The 17252-nt window shown below is 41.6% G+C and overlaps 1 protein-coding gene across 3 annotated transcripts in view; it reads left to right on the top strand.

Annotated features, from left to right (window-relative positions):
- Positions 1 to 17252, top strand: part of MEF2A (myocyte enhancer factor 2A) — a 90181-nt gene that overhangs the window by 33145 nt on the left and 39784 nt on the right. For all 3 annotated transcript variants that reach the window (XM_032232634.1, XM_032232632.1, XM_032232633.1), the window contains exon 3: positions 8312 to 8515. In XM_032232634.1, coding sequence (XP_032088525.1) covers positions 8312 to 8515 — 204 coding nt within the window. The remainder of the gene's footprint in view (positions 1 to 8311; positions 8516 to 17252) is intronic.

The raw sequence follows: 17252 nt of genomic DNA, 5'->3' as shown, positions 1-17252 counted from the left end.
CCATTTTGTCCTGCCTTTTCTTCAATACTTGGGGCATTGTTTCTGAAGACATTCAGCTCCCATCTTCTGTCCTAAAGCCTAATTTCTTCGGCACAGTAAGCCAGTTCTGCCTCCGTGCCTGATACCATGGCTAACACCACGGATGCTGAATCCAATTCCTAGGTGGGACCTACCACCAGTAAGCACAGCAGGCTCAACCCTGCTGCTAAGGGTGAGGGGGCTGGTTGCCCATCCAAGGGGAAGCAGCTCAGGAAGGCGTCCAAGGTTGCAGAGAAGATGGCTGAGAGATGCCAAAGGGCCCTTGAAAAGCAATTCCAAAGGGCTCAGTCGGCCCAGAGACCTGCAAGGGTTCCCTCTCCATTCACGGAGGAGATTGCAAGTCCTTCCCTTCCCACTCCTTAGCGGGATAGGTCCCATCCCTGGCAGGGGAAGAGGACTTTGGTTTTTCACCCAATCCCTCTAGGGCTTCTCCCGGATCTCCCTGTCCATCTCTACCAGAGGAGTCCATGAATGAGGCCTGCTCTATTATTGAGAAGGAATCCTTGCCGCCACCTGAGGCCGGACCCAGGGTCTTGTGCCCTCCAGAAGACCAAGGGCCTCAGTTGTCCAGGGAAACTCAAGAAGTAGTCACCCGTGCAATTTCCCAGGGGATTGCAGAAGGCATCCAACAGTTAGGGATCAACTTACCGTATATACTCGAGTATAGGCCGACCCGAATATAAGCCGAGGCACCTAATTTTACCACAAAAAACTGGAAAAGTTATTGACTCGAGTATAAGCCTAGGGTGGGAAATGCAGCAGCTACCGGTAAATTTCAAAAATAAAAATAGATACCAATAATGTTTTTAAATATTTATTTCAAAGAAAAACAGTAAACTAGCGGTGTATTCAATGAAATACTTCACTCACCTCATGATGCTGATGTCCCGCTGTGATGATGATGTCCCGTGCAGCCGCGGGAGCGATGTCCCGCCTCCTATGACACACGGCACAGTGATTCCTATCATTGGATCACTGTACCAGAGGAGGTGGGACATCGCTATGTGGCTGCTTGCCATAACAAGGAGGAGGTGGGACATCGTTGCAGAGCGGCAGGAGGGGGAGGAAGGGGAATCGTAAGACAGCCCTGCATTACATTAGAACGTGAGGAGGGGGGATGGTGCGGTGCGCGCGGCAAACTGACACAGAGGGAGGGGAAACTCACAGGGGCACTGGGCCATTCACGAGTGTCACCCAGCGGCATGGCCCCGCCCCTTTTTCTCCTCCATTCCGGGCAAATTTTTCACTGACTCGAGTATAAGCCGAGGCGGCTTTTTTCAGCCCAAAAAGTGGGCTGAAAAACTAGGCTTATACTCGAGTATATACAGTACCTAGACAGGCCAACAACTCGAGCAGGGCTCACGCTGCTGGAACTAAGAACCCACCGGCTAGAGCCTCCTCTCTGACCCCTTTGGGAGTCAGTGAGGTGTCCGAGGCGGAGGAAGGCAAGCAGGACGTTCCTGATCTATCAGAGGACGGAAATCCTTTCCCCAATATGCCCACCTTCTCAGGCTATTCAAGCCCTCAATGTTTAGAGCTATCCTTACCAAGGCCAGGGCTTCCGCCCCCCCCCCCCTTCCAAATGGGTCTACCAGCTCAGGCAGACAAGCCTTCCACCGATCAGGGCAATAAAGATACTATTGGGCCCCAGGATCCTGGTGCGGGGCTCTTCAAGGAGGCCACTCCTCAGGATCTGGCCCCAGCCCCCCAGCTGTTCCTGGATGTTATCCAGCGCCAATGGGCCCAACCGGGTTCGATAGCTAGTCCCAGTGGGGTAGATAAGAAGCTGTATACCATGGAGAGTAGCCTTGAAGCTCTCTTAAAGTTTCCTCAGGTGGATGATCCCAGTTTTAGCGCTAACTTCCAATTCAGTGCTTCCAACAGACCTCCTGGAAGGCTTAAAGGATGAGGATAAGAGGGCGGAGAAGGCCTCTCATAAAACTCAACTGGCCACTGCATGGGCCATGAGAGCATGTTCTTCCTCTTCTTACTTTAGCAGGGCGGCACTATTTTGTCTCCGCAAACTGCTGTCCATCCTGCCGGTGGGAGACACCAGAGTGCTCCAGGATGTGAATAAAATCATAGCAGCTTTCAAGTACTCTGCCGACGCCTCGCTTAATGCCACAAAATTTTCCTCCAGAGCCCTCGCCTACAACGTCATCTCGCGCCCTCTGCTTGGCTTCGCCACTGGCAGGCGGACATGAAGGTGAAGTGGACGCTCACTTCCACTCCCTTTAAGGGAGGAAAGCTTTTTGGGGAGGCTTTGGATTCGGTCCTCATTGAATCCAAAGATAAATGTAAAATCCTGCCAGCGGTCACCAAAAAGTCAGACCGCAAGGGTCAGTCTTTTCGTGGCAGCCCTTTTGGAACGCAGACCCCACAGACTCCTCTGGGGGATTTAACCAGTCATACTCCCAATCTCAGAATCGTGCCCAAAACAGGTCATCTTACAGGGACAAGAATAGGGCAACCTCAGGCCCTTCCGAGGAGGGTATTCCAACCATTCCTTTTGGAAGTCGAAGTGACCGTCACCGGTCCCCTCCTATAGGTGGTCGTCTCCAACTATACGCTGCTCAATGGTAGGAGACGACGACGGACACTTGAATTCTGAATACAGTCCGTCACGGTTTGACCCTGGAATTCCTCTCAATTCCCCCATGGACCTTTGTCCGTTGTCCCATTCCCAAGTCTGTGCTTCCATTGATACCACTGGTGATCAGGAAAATTCTGGCAGAGGGAGCGGAAGTGTTGCTTGTGGCACCCACTGGCCGAGGAGGTACTGGTTCACCGACCTTGTCAGCCTGTTGGTGACCAAGCACTGGCACATACCTCAGGAGCAGATCTCCCTCAGTCAAGGGGCCATTCAACATCCGGATCCCCAGTAGCTGCAAGTAGCCGTTTGGTACTTGAGGGGGACCTCCTGAGGCTCAGAAGATTTTCAGACAAGGTCATCCGTACCATCCAGGCATCCAGGTAGCCCTCCACTGTCACGATTTACGAGGCGACTTGGTCTGCTTTCTCATCTTGGTGCCAGTTTCATAATGTCATCGCCACTTCCACAACCATTCTGCAACTTCTGGACTTTCTTCAGGAAGGCTTGGACAAAGGCCTCGCGCCTAACATGGTCCATTGGCAGATGGGCACCATTCTGTCCATGGACTCACATCTGTCCTTTAGTAGACATCCTCAAGTTCGTAGCTTCCTCAAGGGGGCTACCAACCTCAGCCCTCCTACAATTCACTGATACCCGACCTGGGATTTGTCTGTCGTCCTACAGTCTCTGACCGCGGCTCGATTCGATCCGTCAGTTTGCACCACTTGTCTCTCAAGACGGCCTTTCTTATAGATGTCACATCGGCCCGCAGGATTTCCGAACTAGCCACTCTTTCAGTCAGACAGGACCTTTGTGTTGTGCATCTGGACAGGGTCGTTCTCAGACTGGATCCGGCTTTTGTGCTGAAAGTCAACAGTGTCTTCCACAGGACACAGGAGGTGATTCTTCCTGATTTTTGTCCGCGACCCAGACATCCAAGAGAGCACGTGTGGCATAAACTTGATGTACGCCGTGCTGTGTGCATATACAAGAAAAGAACTGCTTCCTTTTGCAGGTCGGAATCATTCCTTGTGTCTTTTCAGCCCACTTCCATGGGCAGGAAAGTCTCATCTTCCACCATAGAACTCTGGATACGGGCATGTATCAAGCTAGCCTACGAGCAACAAGCTAGACCAGTTCCTCTTCGCATTACAGCACACTCAACGAGGAGTGCCGTGACCTCGGCCGCGTGGGCCACTCAAGCGCCCATCAAGGAGATATGCAGAGCCGCGGCGTGGTCGTCAACATCTCATTTCGTGAGGAACTACAGACTGGATGCCTTTGCATCTGCGGAGGCTTCCTTCGGGAGAAGAGTTTTACAACAGGTCATCGCAACTCCCGCGGGCCTGGACAGTTCTTCTTCCCACCCTGGGACTACATAGCTTGGGTATGTCCCATCCTTGGACACTCCAAGCAGCATCTAGGAGAATGACCGTTGGCTTACCTGGATGGTCATTCTCTAGGCACTGCGGGAGTGTCCAACCCCACCCTGGGGTCGCCCGCGGGTGCATGTGTACCAGCTTTGAGGGCATAGAACATTCATATACATACATACATACATACATACATACATACATACATACATACATACGGCATGGCTACACAAACTTTGAATTCAATCCTTGGGCAGCAAGCTTGGACACTCCCGCAGCACCTAGAGAACGACCATTCAGGTAAGCCAACGGTCATTTTCCTACTGTGTAGATTTCATCTGTTTTCATTGCAACAGAGTTTGCACTGACCATACTTACAATTAAGTTGGAAAGTTTGGTGATCTAAATGTACAGATTAGTCCAATGTGATGTGCAGGGACATATTTTAGAATTAAATTAATCACTGGACAGCATGAACAGAATGCTTTGACTTGCTGTTTTCAAGAAAGCTACTTCTTGGCCATCCTTGCAAATTATCCCAGTTTTATTTATTGTTGTTATACTTCCTTTCCTCTCCACTTTGTCCCCCAATCCTAACCCTATTACTAGAACAATGAATCTTGTTTTATCTTACAATTACTAATAAAAGATTACCACTAATCACATTTTATCATCATTTCTATCTTTTACCTTTAAAGCTCCAAAGCAAAATTGTCTCTAGGTATTTGCATGTGTTTCTCATAAAAGAAGTTTATTTTAATGTTATTTCTAAGTAAGTCATTTTTTTAGTTCCATTTTTAACTGGATCAGATATAGGTGACTGCAGAAAATTATATTTTTAGTGAGTTTGGTTAAAAAAAAAGTAAAGTATAAATGAAGTTCTGGGGAGTTTTCAATAAAAAGTTTCAATCTGCTAAAACATAAAGGAATAACAGTTTCAATCTGAGAAATTTACTTTCTTGTCATTATGTAGCATTTCAAAGAGTTACTTCTGTATCTGGCTACAGTTAAGTAAATAATCAACCAATCAGTTATGACACAAAGCAATTGCCTCAGTGTGGCTTTTGGGAAGTAACCTGGAAGCAGAGCATAATCACCTGAGCTACTCGGAGGAAGGTCTGTATAGTATAAAAAGGTAAAGGTTCCTCTTGCAGATACCACTCTAGGGTGCAGTGCTCATCTCCGTTTCAAAGCCGAAGAGCCAGCACTGTCTGAAGATGTCTCCATGGTCATGTGGCTGGCATGACTAAATGCCGAAGGTGCACGGAACGCTGTTACCTTCCTACCAAAGGTGGCTCCTATTTTTCTACTTGCATTTTTACGTGCTTTCGAACTGCTAGGTTGGAAGAAGCTGGGATAAGTAACGGGAGCTCACTCAGTTTCGCGGGGCTAGGGATTTGAACCGCCAAACTGCCGACCTTTCTGATTGACAAACTCAGCGTCTTAGCCACCTTCCTGTACACTATAAAAATATTATAATTCCACATCCCTGGACAATATTTGGACATTAAAACTCTGGTGACGTTTTTGGAATGTTTCTGAGAAGCACGTAAGAACATGGCTATTGGAACAGATCCACTGTGAACATCTAAACTTCATAACTATAACCGGAGTATGTTTAGACATTGGTTTATGTGGGAGATGCACAAACAATTAAATGTCTCTGAAAAGCAGCAATTTGAGATGCTTAGAATCCTTTTGCTTGGTGACTTGTTCAGTTTTGCAAAGGCTAATTTTTCATCCTAGCCCTTTTCCTACTTACATTGAGACATTGCCAGGATCCCAGTATATTTTATTTTGTAGGTAAAAAGTAACTTGAGGAAGGCAGCTTTTATCAGAAAGATGATAGATTGGGGAACAAGCAAGCAACCTATGCATAGTTGTGCTGAAATGGCTGCTGCCTTTTTAGTTTAAAAGTCAAAATAGTTGGAGATGGGATTTTGACTGATTAACTCGAAAGAAAACCCATAATTGGGAACTTGAATAAGATATTAAACAGCCCTGCAGGCTGCTGGCAGAAATTCTATCTGGCTCATGCTCTATCTATCTGTCTGGCCATCCATCCATTTTGGAGCTCCCTTCTATGATCTTAAATTATACAGATGAATTCACCAGGAGGACATTGAGACAAATGCTTTAAACTAGGTCCTTAAATTAGCTTTTACTAGGTAAAGTATTTGGTTGACGAGACTTCCTAGCTGGTGCAATTTGCAGCAAAATTATATCCTCTAGGAATGTTTTCCTGACAGAGCTGTGTGAACTCACTTTTGGGACAACTGCCAGATATGTGTATATCTGTGTGCTTTATTTGACTCTTGATCCCACTTATTACACATGTTTGGCCAGTATCCCAGAAGGAAGTAAGAATGAGCAAATGGATGGCTTTACATGAAGAACTGCTTTATCATTTTGAAACTCATATTTTTGCATTAAACATTCTGTAGTCCTATGGAAACTGCCAAGCTTTACCTGTCCCCACATCCCTGCTTGTACAATAGTGTAGCATTTAATAATGAGTTAGTAACTCGGTTGTTAAGTGAATCTGGCTTCCCCATTGACTTTGCTTGTTAGAAGGTCGCAAAAGGAGGTCACATGACACCAGGACATGGCAACTGTCATAATAAGAATATAATGTTTATAAATATGAACCTGTTGCCAAGCATTTGAATTTTAATCACATGATCAACACCATGCTGCAACAGTTGTTAAGTGTGAAAAATGGTCATAAGTGACTTTTTTCAGGGTTGTAAGTTTGAATGGTCACTAAATGAACTGTTATTCTGTATCTGTACTGTTCATTAAAACAATCTGTCACTTAGATAATGGGAATCCTTCAAAAAACAGATGGAGCAGCTTCTTTACTTTAAAGTACTGAGCCATATTGTTCCTGTTTTTTTTTAAAAAAGAAAATCAAATATAATGGGTAAGAAGGAAATGCTGTGGTTTTTCTTCTCAAATACATTGTGCTATATAGTGTTGGAATTGCATAGCCAATTGTGCAATTTTATTTATGGTTAACCTAAAATCTGTCAAAGTCATTGCTTGAAGCGAAGTGTGATATTCCCAGTTCAAACTGATTTTGCAGATGTATTTTGTAACTAATGGCTCCATTATATGTGTTTTAATTTGCTGGACTATCCTTAGTGAGATGGAGGACATAGAAAGTCAGATGCTTTCTTCCTAGCCTTTGTGTAACATTATGGTCTTTCTGTGCTGTGCTGTGTGTGTGTGTGTGTGTTTTTCCAGTATTTTCTTTTACAAGTAATAAATTGTTTCAGTTTAATATGTTTATCTGATTATATGTTATCCCCAAAACAAACAAGCTTCTTGGCATGGGAAACCGCAGAAAATACTGGAGGAATGAAAAATATTTGCAGAGGTCAAGTAGATCCTTCCCGTTTAGAGAATATACTTCAAATTATGTGATTAGTATTTCTTCCAGTGGACAGCACAAATTAACATTGGAATATGGTGAGAATTATGTTTTTTGCAGTTCAGAGGGATTCTGCCATCTAGTTCGTTTCAAGTCTTTCATTATTCATCCTGATGGACCTTCCGCAATGATGATTTTTAGTAACACGCCCGGATTAACTTTTGTCCAAATTGATACCTTTCTTTTCTGAAGCAGCCGTTCTTTGTTTCTATGCTGATGACGAGCTGTAATAAAAAAGAACAAGAAGTTGTACGGGACTTTGGAAGTTTTCTAGTTGAATCTGCTGCTGAAGCAGGAGACCCTCTACCATTTCAGAACAAGTGATTGTTCAATCGCTTCTTAAAAATCTCCAGTGAGGGAGCACCCACAACTTTTGAAGGATATTTTGCCTAATAATGTTTTATGGTCTATTTTGGGGGAGAACGTCCTAACTTCATGGTTGACTTCATGTCTATGTGTATTCAGTTATTTCTGTTTTTGATCAGTTTCTCTGTTGATAAAAATAATAGATATATAGAATAATCTATCTGAGTAAAGATATGATAATCTTTATTGTCACTTTTTTTCTGTGAACACACTGGTACACATTAAAAAAATGAAATTCTGATGCCTGCTCTCAAAAGAATACACACACACACACTAAAATACAGTTTGTTCATATTTTTCTGGAGTATTAAGACTATACAATACAATAATTGTACAGTTTTGAAACATAGACTCCAAAATGCAATTTGTGATATCCTGTAAAAGTGCTCTGTTAACATAAAAAGTAACCTCAAAAGTCTGGTGGGCCCAGCTGTTCTGGAAACATATTCAGACCTTTGCCATTGAATATGTCCAGCTGAAATATTTATTCTCCCCTTTTGTGTTTAGGTGACCTTCACGAAAAGAAAGTTTGGATTAATGAAGAAAGCCTATGAACTAAGCGTGCTTTGCGACTGTGAAATAGCACTCATAATTTTCAACAGCTCTAACAAGCTGTTTCAGTACGCCAGCACTGATATGGACAAAGTTCTTCTCAAATACACAGAATACAACGAACCCCATGAGAGCAGAACTAACTCGGATATTGTCGAGGTAACATTTTACCCATTACCTACTTCATGCATAATTGTATTAAATAGTAGTAATATTTATTTCGACATAGATCATTGTTCTCTTTGGTTCTCATTGCTAGTTTGGTGTAGTGGTTAAAGTGTTGAATAGGCTGAGTGGAGACCCTGATTCTAGTCTATGCTGAGCTGTAAAATCTCATTGGATAAATTTGAGCCACTCTGTCTCTCTTGGCCCAACCTAGCTACAGAGTTGTGGGGTAAATGGAAGTTCTATATATGCTGCTGTCACCTTCTGAATGTAAGGTGGGATATAAAAAATATACCATTGTCATTATCATCATCATCATCTTGAACACCCTCTAAAGAAACAATCCTGGAGATGAGTCAGGGACATAAGCCATTAGATTTAGGGGACTTACTGTATTTTTTGGAATATAAGACGCACCTTTTTCCCTCAGAAAAGAGGCTGAAAATCTGGGTGCATCTTATACACTGAATACAGCATTTTTTGCCTGCTGAAACCCCTCCCCTTCACCAAAATGGCCGTGCGTAGCCTTTAGGAGGCTTTCAGAGTGCTCCTGGGTGCCATGGAGGGCAGAAATGAGTGAAAAACAGGCCATTTTTTGCTTGTTTTTGCCCCCACCCCCAGAAGCACTCTACAATCCTCCTAAAGATATTCATGTCCTCTTTAAAAAAAAGGAGGCCGTTTTCATGAAAAACGCGCCATTTTGAGGAGATCTGCAGAATACAAAAACTTTTTTTTTGTCTCTTCAAAATCTTGGGGCATCTTATACTCAAAAAATACAGTAGATTTATTTGGCTAGGTTCAAGTTATTGATAGTTTAAGTAAGTAGAGGCTTTAGTGGTTCTTTAACAATATTGACTAAATGCCGAAGGTGCATAGAACGCTGTTACTTTCCCACCAAAGCTGGTTCCTATTTTTCTACTTGCATTTTTATGTGCTTTCAAACTGCTAGGTTGGCAGAAGCTGGGGCAAGTAACTCACTCTGTTACGCGGTGCTAGGGATTCGAACCACCAACCTTTCTGATTGACAAGCTCAGCATCTTAGCCACCGTGTCCCTAAAAACGTAATAGTCAGATATAATTCCACAGATCTGGGGATCTCTTCCCTATTTCCAGTTCTTTCATTCTTGGTGATAAAAAGCTATAATGAGTTTTTTCTTCTGGCTACATCCTTTAACAGCCAGTACTTTGAAGCACAATTTTCAAACAATTCCTGGTCCATTTTGACATGTTTGCAAATGATATCAGCACAGTTTACCTGCTACAATACCATAAAGAAAATGTGTTATGTTCCATATTCAAGTATTTATGTGTAATTAGGTGGATTTTATTCTTTCTTTTAAAAAAAAGACAACCTTGTAACATCTTGAACTAAGATTTTTCTACAAAACGTAAGATTTTTCTTGAGATTTAAAAAAAACTGATTGTTACTTAATCTTTTCCTGTCTCCAAGGAAGGCCTGTTTAATGTACATAGAAAAAGGAAGCTTCTCAGGACATAGGGCCATATTTCATGTTTATCCTCCAATCTGTCAGTTTTTCAGTCTTCCTTTTTGCAGGAATACTTCTGCCATAATATATGTCATGCACAGATTCCTTCTGTAGTTATTGAAATAGCTTATTTGCTATGGTGTGCATACATGTCATGAGCAGTATATGATTTCTTGATTTAAAAGTAAAAGTAATTTGAAGCATGTGATAATTCTCTATATGTAGTTTAACATTATGTCATGTTTTTGGCTGATCAAAACGTTTGTGTTCATAAATTAAAGGCCATTTTTTATTAATTGCATGGGAGATTGCATAGGGTATCCTTCTCCCTCTGTAAAGAGAAGAGCAAATCCACGCCCCACTGCTTCCTGCTAGCTAGAGGTCTGGACCCAAGCAAATAAGAGAGTCAAAATAAATGCTGCCTTTAGAATAATACTAAGCTGAGCAAAGAAAGGTTCGTTCCTTTCTTCATATCTGCAGGGCTTTAAAAAAAAAAAAAACCTTCAAACTTGTTTTGCTTCCAGTGACCTCTTTTTCCTTATATATGGTGAGAGTGAGTTTCTGCATAAGATTCTCTTTGTATATAACTTAAACAGAATCCCAATCATAATGAAAAAAATAATAGTCAGAGATCTTTTGTAGGCCCCGCAGATCAGCTGTTCTCTTTGTAGAGTAACTAAAACAAAAACTGATTTAATTATTATGATCATTCTAAAACAGATTCCCCCCCACCTCATTAATAATCCTATTTACAAATCAACCCAGAGTTCTTTTTTTTTTTAAAGAATAGAAAAGCAACTTGTGTGGCAATAAAATGTTATTTTTGTTCAGGCTGTTAAAATCTCCTCAGCCTTGCGTCCTATCCCTTCAAGTTTCTCTTCTCCATTCTCTCCCCCCCCCTTACCTTCCCCATGAGGGTTTCTCCCCTCCCTGCCTCCCCATTGAGGATGGGTGAGATAGCTTTTTTAAGGTGATGCTGTAGAAAATGACACATCTATAAGATGTTTATTGAGTGGAGCAGATGGCAGCAGTTGGCTAACCTTGTTTGGTATAAGCACCTAAGCCAAGTCAGTCGTGGCTAATACTTCAGCAGGTGATTTTCAGAGGATACTATAGATGCTACTCTATAGGCTCTGCTGAGAAGATGGAAAAAAAAATCTTCCGAGAAGAAGATAGTGACAAATTACTTCTGTATTGCTGCCAAGAAAACTGCAGATCTATGAAGTCACTAGTAGTTGAGCTTGATTTTAAGGAGGCTTAACCTTAAAAACCGTGTAGAACTGGGAACATGCTGGATGATATGCAGGGATTAACTTCTTAGTTAAGGATGTAAAGCTTCTGTTCAGGAAAACAATTCACCCATGTGGATTTCTTCCTGAAGAAAGTATAGCTGCTCTTATGAATATTCATCTTTCTTCCTAGCTTACAAAAGTGTTAACATTATTGAATGTATTCATACTAAAATTTCCAGCAGTCATTGATTTAATTTGGGAAGATATTGTAAATTCTCTCTCTCCCCCCAATAAATTATAAAGTTTTGAATAAAGTGGGATGCATTTAGTATAAATAAACATTTGAAAAATGTTTGTTGATACTAAACCAACATATTTTGGTTCATTTGTGTATTAGAAGTTAATGTTCTTTTGTAGTAGAATTTAGCTGCAATTAGAAATGGCAAGGGCTAAAAATAGGTCTAGCAAAGCTTTTTTGTTATTGTTTAGGAAGGCCAATCTATTAGACACTTAGTATTTCTAGAAAACACAGAGAACTTCTCACAAAGACATTTCCTCCCTGAAAAATCAGCGTGTGTAATGAACAGTTGGTACGGATTCTGTGTTTGTTCCAAACAAATTATAGTGAGTGGATTAAAATGGAATGAAATGCAACACTTTACTGACCTTCAGCAAACCTTATTTTATATAACTTTGTAATTACATTTCCCAGTGGCTGGGATCTGGCCAGCATCATGAAAAATCTGGGATATGAAGGACTCCATCCACTGGATCATACAAGGGTTCTTGGATACATGATGTCGTTAGATGAAGGATGGATGTCAGAGTTCTAAGCAACTATGCAACTATATAGATTAATAGTTTTTAAGCACAAAAGAAAGTGATATCGAACAATGGTACGATCAAACTCATGGTTTCAGTTTTGCTGCCAGGTTACATACTGTTTGCTTTCCTACCTAGACTGATAGAAAAAGGATATGAAATAATTATGTTTTAGCAGTTACTATTTAAATAATAATTAATATAAAATTACAATAACTGGCCAATTGTGGAGAGTACCGATTTTTACTAAATGATCTGCTAAATAAATTGTCTATTGGGAGATATTTGATTCTTTTATGTCATTGCAATTCTAGAAATACTAGACCTGTGTGAACAGAGAAACAGAATATTTTATAATGAGGTTTAGTTCATAGGAGAGCTTTTTTATCTCACTGAAAATTCTTGCTGTTTTTATGTTTGTTGCCCCTATAATTGACTTGAATAAAACATATCCAATGTATCAACATTTCAGAAATTAAGACTAGTGTATAGCATTTTAATTTAAATAAACTCAGCAATGTTACCATTCATCCATAATGGAATTTGATTGCTGTATTTTGGAAATGTGCTAGATAACAGATTGTAGTAATCTAGTTCATTTGTGACTAGTATATGAATCAGGATAACCAGATCTGCTCTTTCAAAGCAGAATTCGTTGTCCATGAGAAAGCATTTTATTAGATATATTATTTTTTGGATCTTTTAAAAAAATTATTGTAGATTTTTGAAATTGAATATATGGGTTGATTCAAGAATGCATAATGCATTTAAAGAATAATGCTGTGAAGCTATATTTATAATTTATTTTTATTCTTGGTGAGTAGCAGTCTAGTTACGAAGTGCTATAATTATATGTCATTTTCTGCTAGAAGCTTATCTTCTTTGAAGAGGTGACAAATTCAGTATAACTCTGCAAATTAATTTAATTTGACACAATTCAGGTGATTATCTAAATATTATCCGACTTCCTTGTTTGTGCATACAAGTCTAAAAAAATGCTACTCATATGAAAGAATGAGCCTTACTGTGACTTAAATAATGTTTTTTTTTTTTTTTAAAAAAAGAAAAACCTTGAATACTTTAGACTGGAGGTTGTCATTCTGCTACTTACCCAGTGAATTTATTTTCCCAGTATGTCAATATATTTGCATAAGCTGATGAGCAAAGAATTCTATGACGAATTCTAGTTTACTGTGAGTATATTGGGCATACTGTAGGATTTGGCTATTGCTGCTTGACTTTTTTAAATTGCTAAAATAAAAAAGGGATTCGAAGATTGACAGCGATGACTTCATGGGCATGTTCATGCAGTTTTCTCGGCACAGTATGCAAGTGGCTGGTTATTGCCTTCTTCAGAAATGCGTTCCTGCCTAACTCTAATAGTTCTGGGATGCTCTGATGGGCTCCTATCCAGACAGTTAGCCCTGTAGATTTCCTTAACTTCTGAGCCTAGATTAGGTACACTAAGTCCTGCTGCCTGCAAAATATGCCACCTTCCTATTTCTATCTTCAGTAGAAGCAGGTGAACAAGCTGTGGAAGCTCCTTCTGTTATTTGTTCTGGGCAACCCATTCCCCCCATTGCACTTTTGGCTTGTTGGTTCTTGCCATCCTTGGATAGGACACCCAGTGGCATCTGCAAACAGAGGCAATGGGTCAAAGGGCAGCCTAGCTAAAGCGGCATTACCAGAGCAGCCCTGCCCTTTTCTGTTTGAGCTGCAACCTTGCATGCAGGGCAACAGAAACGCAGGAACGGCATAGTAATAACTGTTTCATCATTCTGATAAAAGCAGTGAGATCCTTTTAACACTGCTAAGAACACTGTTTTGCAAATGCATAGCTTTAGGATATGATATTGGAGTTAATTTTCACATGCAGAGTTTGCAGCACCAGAAAAAAGGAAAAGAATAGAGGAAGGGAAGGGAAAGGAAGAGAAGGGAAGGGAAGGAAGGAAGGAAGAAGATGGAAGGAAGGAAAGGAAGGAAGGAAGAAGATGAAAGTAAGAAATGAAAGGAAGAAGATGGAAGGAAAGAAGGAAAAGGAAGGAAGGAAAGGGAAGGAGGGAATGAGTGAGTGAGTGAAGGAGTGTACTTTTACCAACTAGATAGACTTGTGTTCCTGGAGAACATGAATTGTAGATTCTAGAGATATTCATCAGATATGTTAATTGTTGCTTTAGCTTTCCAGATGAGCTGCCTTTCCCCATTTTTACAACAGGGCACACATTTGAGTGAAAGGAGAATCCCCAGATACAGCAGAGGTAGCCCTCACTTCCCGGACACTAGTGCAGCAGCCATTCAAAGTTGCTTTGGCACCGAACGAGCGGTACTCACAACCAGCCTTTGAAGTTCCAGCTATTGTACCACCCCCGCATCACCTGATTATGACTCAGTTCTTGGCAAACCATCTCAAACTGGTCGTGATGGCCGCAGTGGTTATCAGCACCCTGGGTACCGTACCAAAAATACTTTGGACAGCACTTAGCAAATCTGTGCATTGACAAATTTCCATCTGTCAATTACAAAATGCCACATTGCTTGGATCAGCACATGTACTGCGCCAGTATATTATAACATCCTAGGTTCTTGGATAGAAATTGATACTTATGTAGGCTAAAGAATCGAGAGCTGTGATTTCACATTGTTGCGTACATAATAATATGCCCACAAAAACAGAGCCAAAAATTTGCATTGCGGTGCCTGGAGACAGCAGAATAGAAAAGAAAGAACTGAAGAAAATTGCAAAATCCACAGTCCCACAAATAAAAGTAAAATGCCAGTGGCAAAAGATAGCAAAGATAGTAGAATAGTAATGGGTGATTTAGGTGCAATTCCATAACATCTGGAACACCACTTGAATATCATCAGCATTAACAAAATCACCATCAGTCAATTGCAAAAATTACTTCATACTACATCCTGCAGTGATACTTTTAACACCATCAAACAACACCTAGCTATTCACAAGTCCTTGGAAAGGATTCTATAGGTAGATAAAAATGCCAAATCCAGTCTAAACAGCTGGTTGATTATACACACAAACATAATAATAATTTATGGAACTTGCTGACTCTGGGCAGCGTACACCAATCAAAAAACCTAGTTAAGTTAATAAAGTATAAAAGATAAAAATAAAAGATGGCTAGTACAATGAAACAAGAGGTTTCACTCTTCTTTGCCAATGTCTTGGGTGGAGAGAGCCAGGTTTTTGTGGCGCTCCTAAACAGCAGCAGAATCAACGATTCAGATTTTTTGGCGGGGGACACGACTCTTTCCAGAGAGTAGGTCTACTATAGAAGAGGCATGCTTCCGGTGTCCCAATAGATGACATTGTTTAATGAAAGAAGCACAGAGTGCACTAGCCCACCAGATTGAACCAACCAGTCAGCTATTATGGGAGATAGGCGGTCCTACATTTGGGCAGGGGTGGGCTTCAAAAATGGCAGCAATCGGTTTGCTGCCCTGTTGCTGGGTGGGCATGGCCATAGTGGTTGTGGCCTAGTCAGCCTCCTGCACCATGGCAGGGAGGGGCGTTTTTCGCCCTCTCCAGGCTCCGGAGGCTTTTCTCAAGCCTCCGGGAGGGTGAAAACTGCTTCCCCCAAGCTCCGGACGCCCTCCAGAGGCCAGAAACAGGCTCGTTTTTGGACTTCTGGAACCTCTGGTAGGCCCGTTTCTCCCCTCCCCAAGCCTCCACGCAGGCCCTGCACTTACCTGGCATGATGAACAGGCTGCATGGAGACTCCTGGGAGGGGAGGGGCAGGGTGGGTGGGGTCAGCCAGGTGTGGCATTTGGGGGTTCACCAAACTGGGCAGAATCCTAGCTAGAGAATTGCCCAACCTGTCCAAACCCCCAGCAGCCTACCCCTGCTTTTGGGGCTTGATAGGTAACAACCAGCACCTTGAATTGTACCTGGAAGTAAACTAGCAACACTATGGTTCACAAAACTAGACATATTACATGGGCAAAGGTTTATCTCATGCTACAACCACAACTTGGACCAGTTGAACCTTCTGGGTGGTGTTCAAGGGCAGCCCCATGTAGAAGGTCTTGCATCCTCTAGGTCACCAGGGCACAAGTAAATTGCACCATCAGCAAAGAAGAGGATCACAAACAGTGTTTTTTATGTGTCTTTCAATGCCAAGTGCAAAGAACATTTTATCTGCAAAAACGGTGGCCTTTGACTTATAAATCAAGTATTATTACAGCTGAACTGAAATGTTTATATGCCTTGCCAACTAGAGAATGTGTGCTGGTCAGAACATTTCTCCCTCTCATCACACATCCATTGCCGTCTTCATTTGGCGCTTCAGCTTGAATAAAAATGCTCTTCTCAGGGGCTTTTCCCAGTTGGGCCAGGTATGCAGAGGTGTGTCATATTGTGTGGGAGGAGAGGTGGGCTTGATGCTTTACTGTTCCCAATGTAAACCGCCCATTGCAAATTATCCTTGAGAAGCATTTCAGTTCATATTGGCTGAAATATGCATTTTCCAAGCATACTTACTATGTGTGTGCATGAATTTTCAGGTTATTATGTGCAGGAAATGGAGGGCTAATCCTGCCCTGGAAGTGCCTCCCACAAATTGCTTCCCCAGGTGACAACCTATGTTAGAAACTACTTGGCAAGAGTGTAAGTTCATTTTAAAAAGAAGCTAATTTATGTTTGAAAAGGAGGGAAGAGGGATGCATCTTACCTACTGAAGAAGCAAGGGACTGGAATGCTTGCTCTTGGGGAAAGGGCTGATATAATGCACTGTGGTGCATTTAAAATATGGGGGTGGGAGGGTGAATTGCTCAGAAAGTCTCTGTTATCGCATGGTGCAGTACATGGAGTAACAGCCCTTAAAGAACAGGATAATAGATTCTGGTGGGATATTAGGGGAAAACACTCAACAATAAATGGCAGGGCAACAAAACCTCTTGAGAAATGTTCCCTGTTCTTACACCTATGCAAGCTCTGGTTGGAATTTCCTGAATTTTGATTCCCACAATGAGGAAGGAATTAAACTCAATCACCTAAATGATAGTTTCCAATCCTCTAATTTTATGATGATCAAATATAATATAGTAATGATCCTTTTATGGTTTTATAGAAGTGAATACTTATTTAATACATTTCTTGGCAAGTTCTACAAAAACTGCAGTCTTTTATAGGCCTGGGTGATTTCTATGATCATCCAGGCAGCTACAATTATT

The sequence above is a fragment of the Thamnophis elegans genome, chromosome 16, assembly GCF_009769535.1.
Source record: "Thamnophis elegans isolate rThaEle1 chromosome 16, rThaEle1.pri, whole genome shotgun sequence".
Taxonomy (NCBI): domain Eukaryota; kingdom Metazoa; phylum Chordata; class Lepidosauria; order Squamata; family Colubridae; genus Thamnophis; species Thamnophis elegans.
This window is presented reverse-complemented; position numbering and strand designations above follow the sequence as displayed.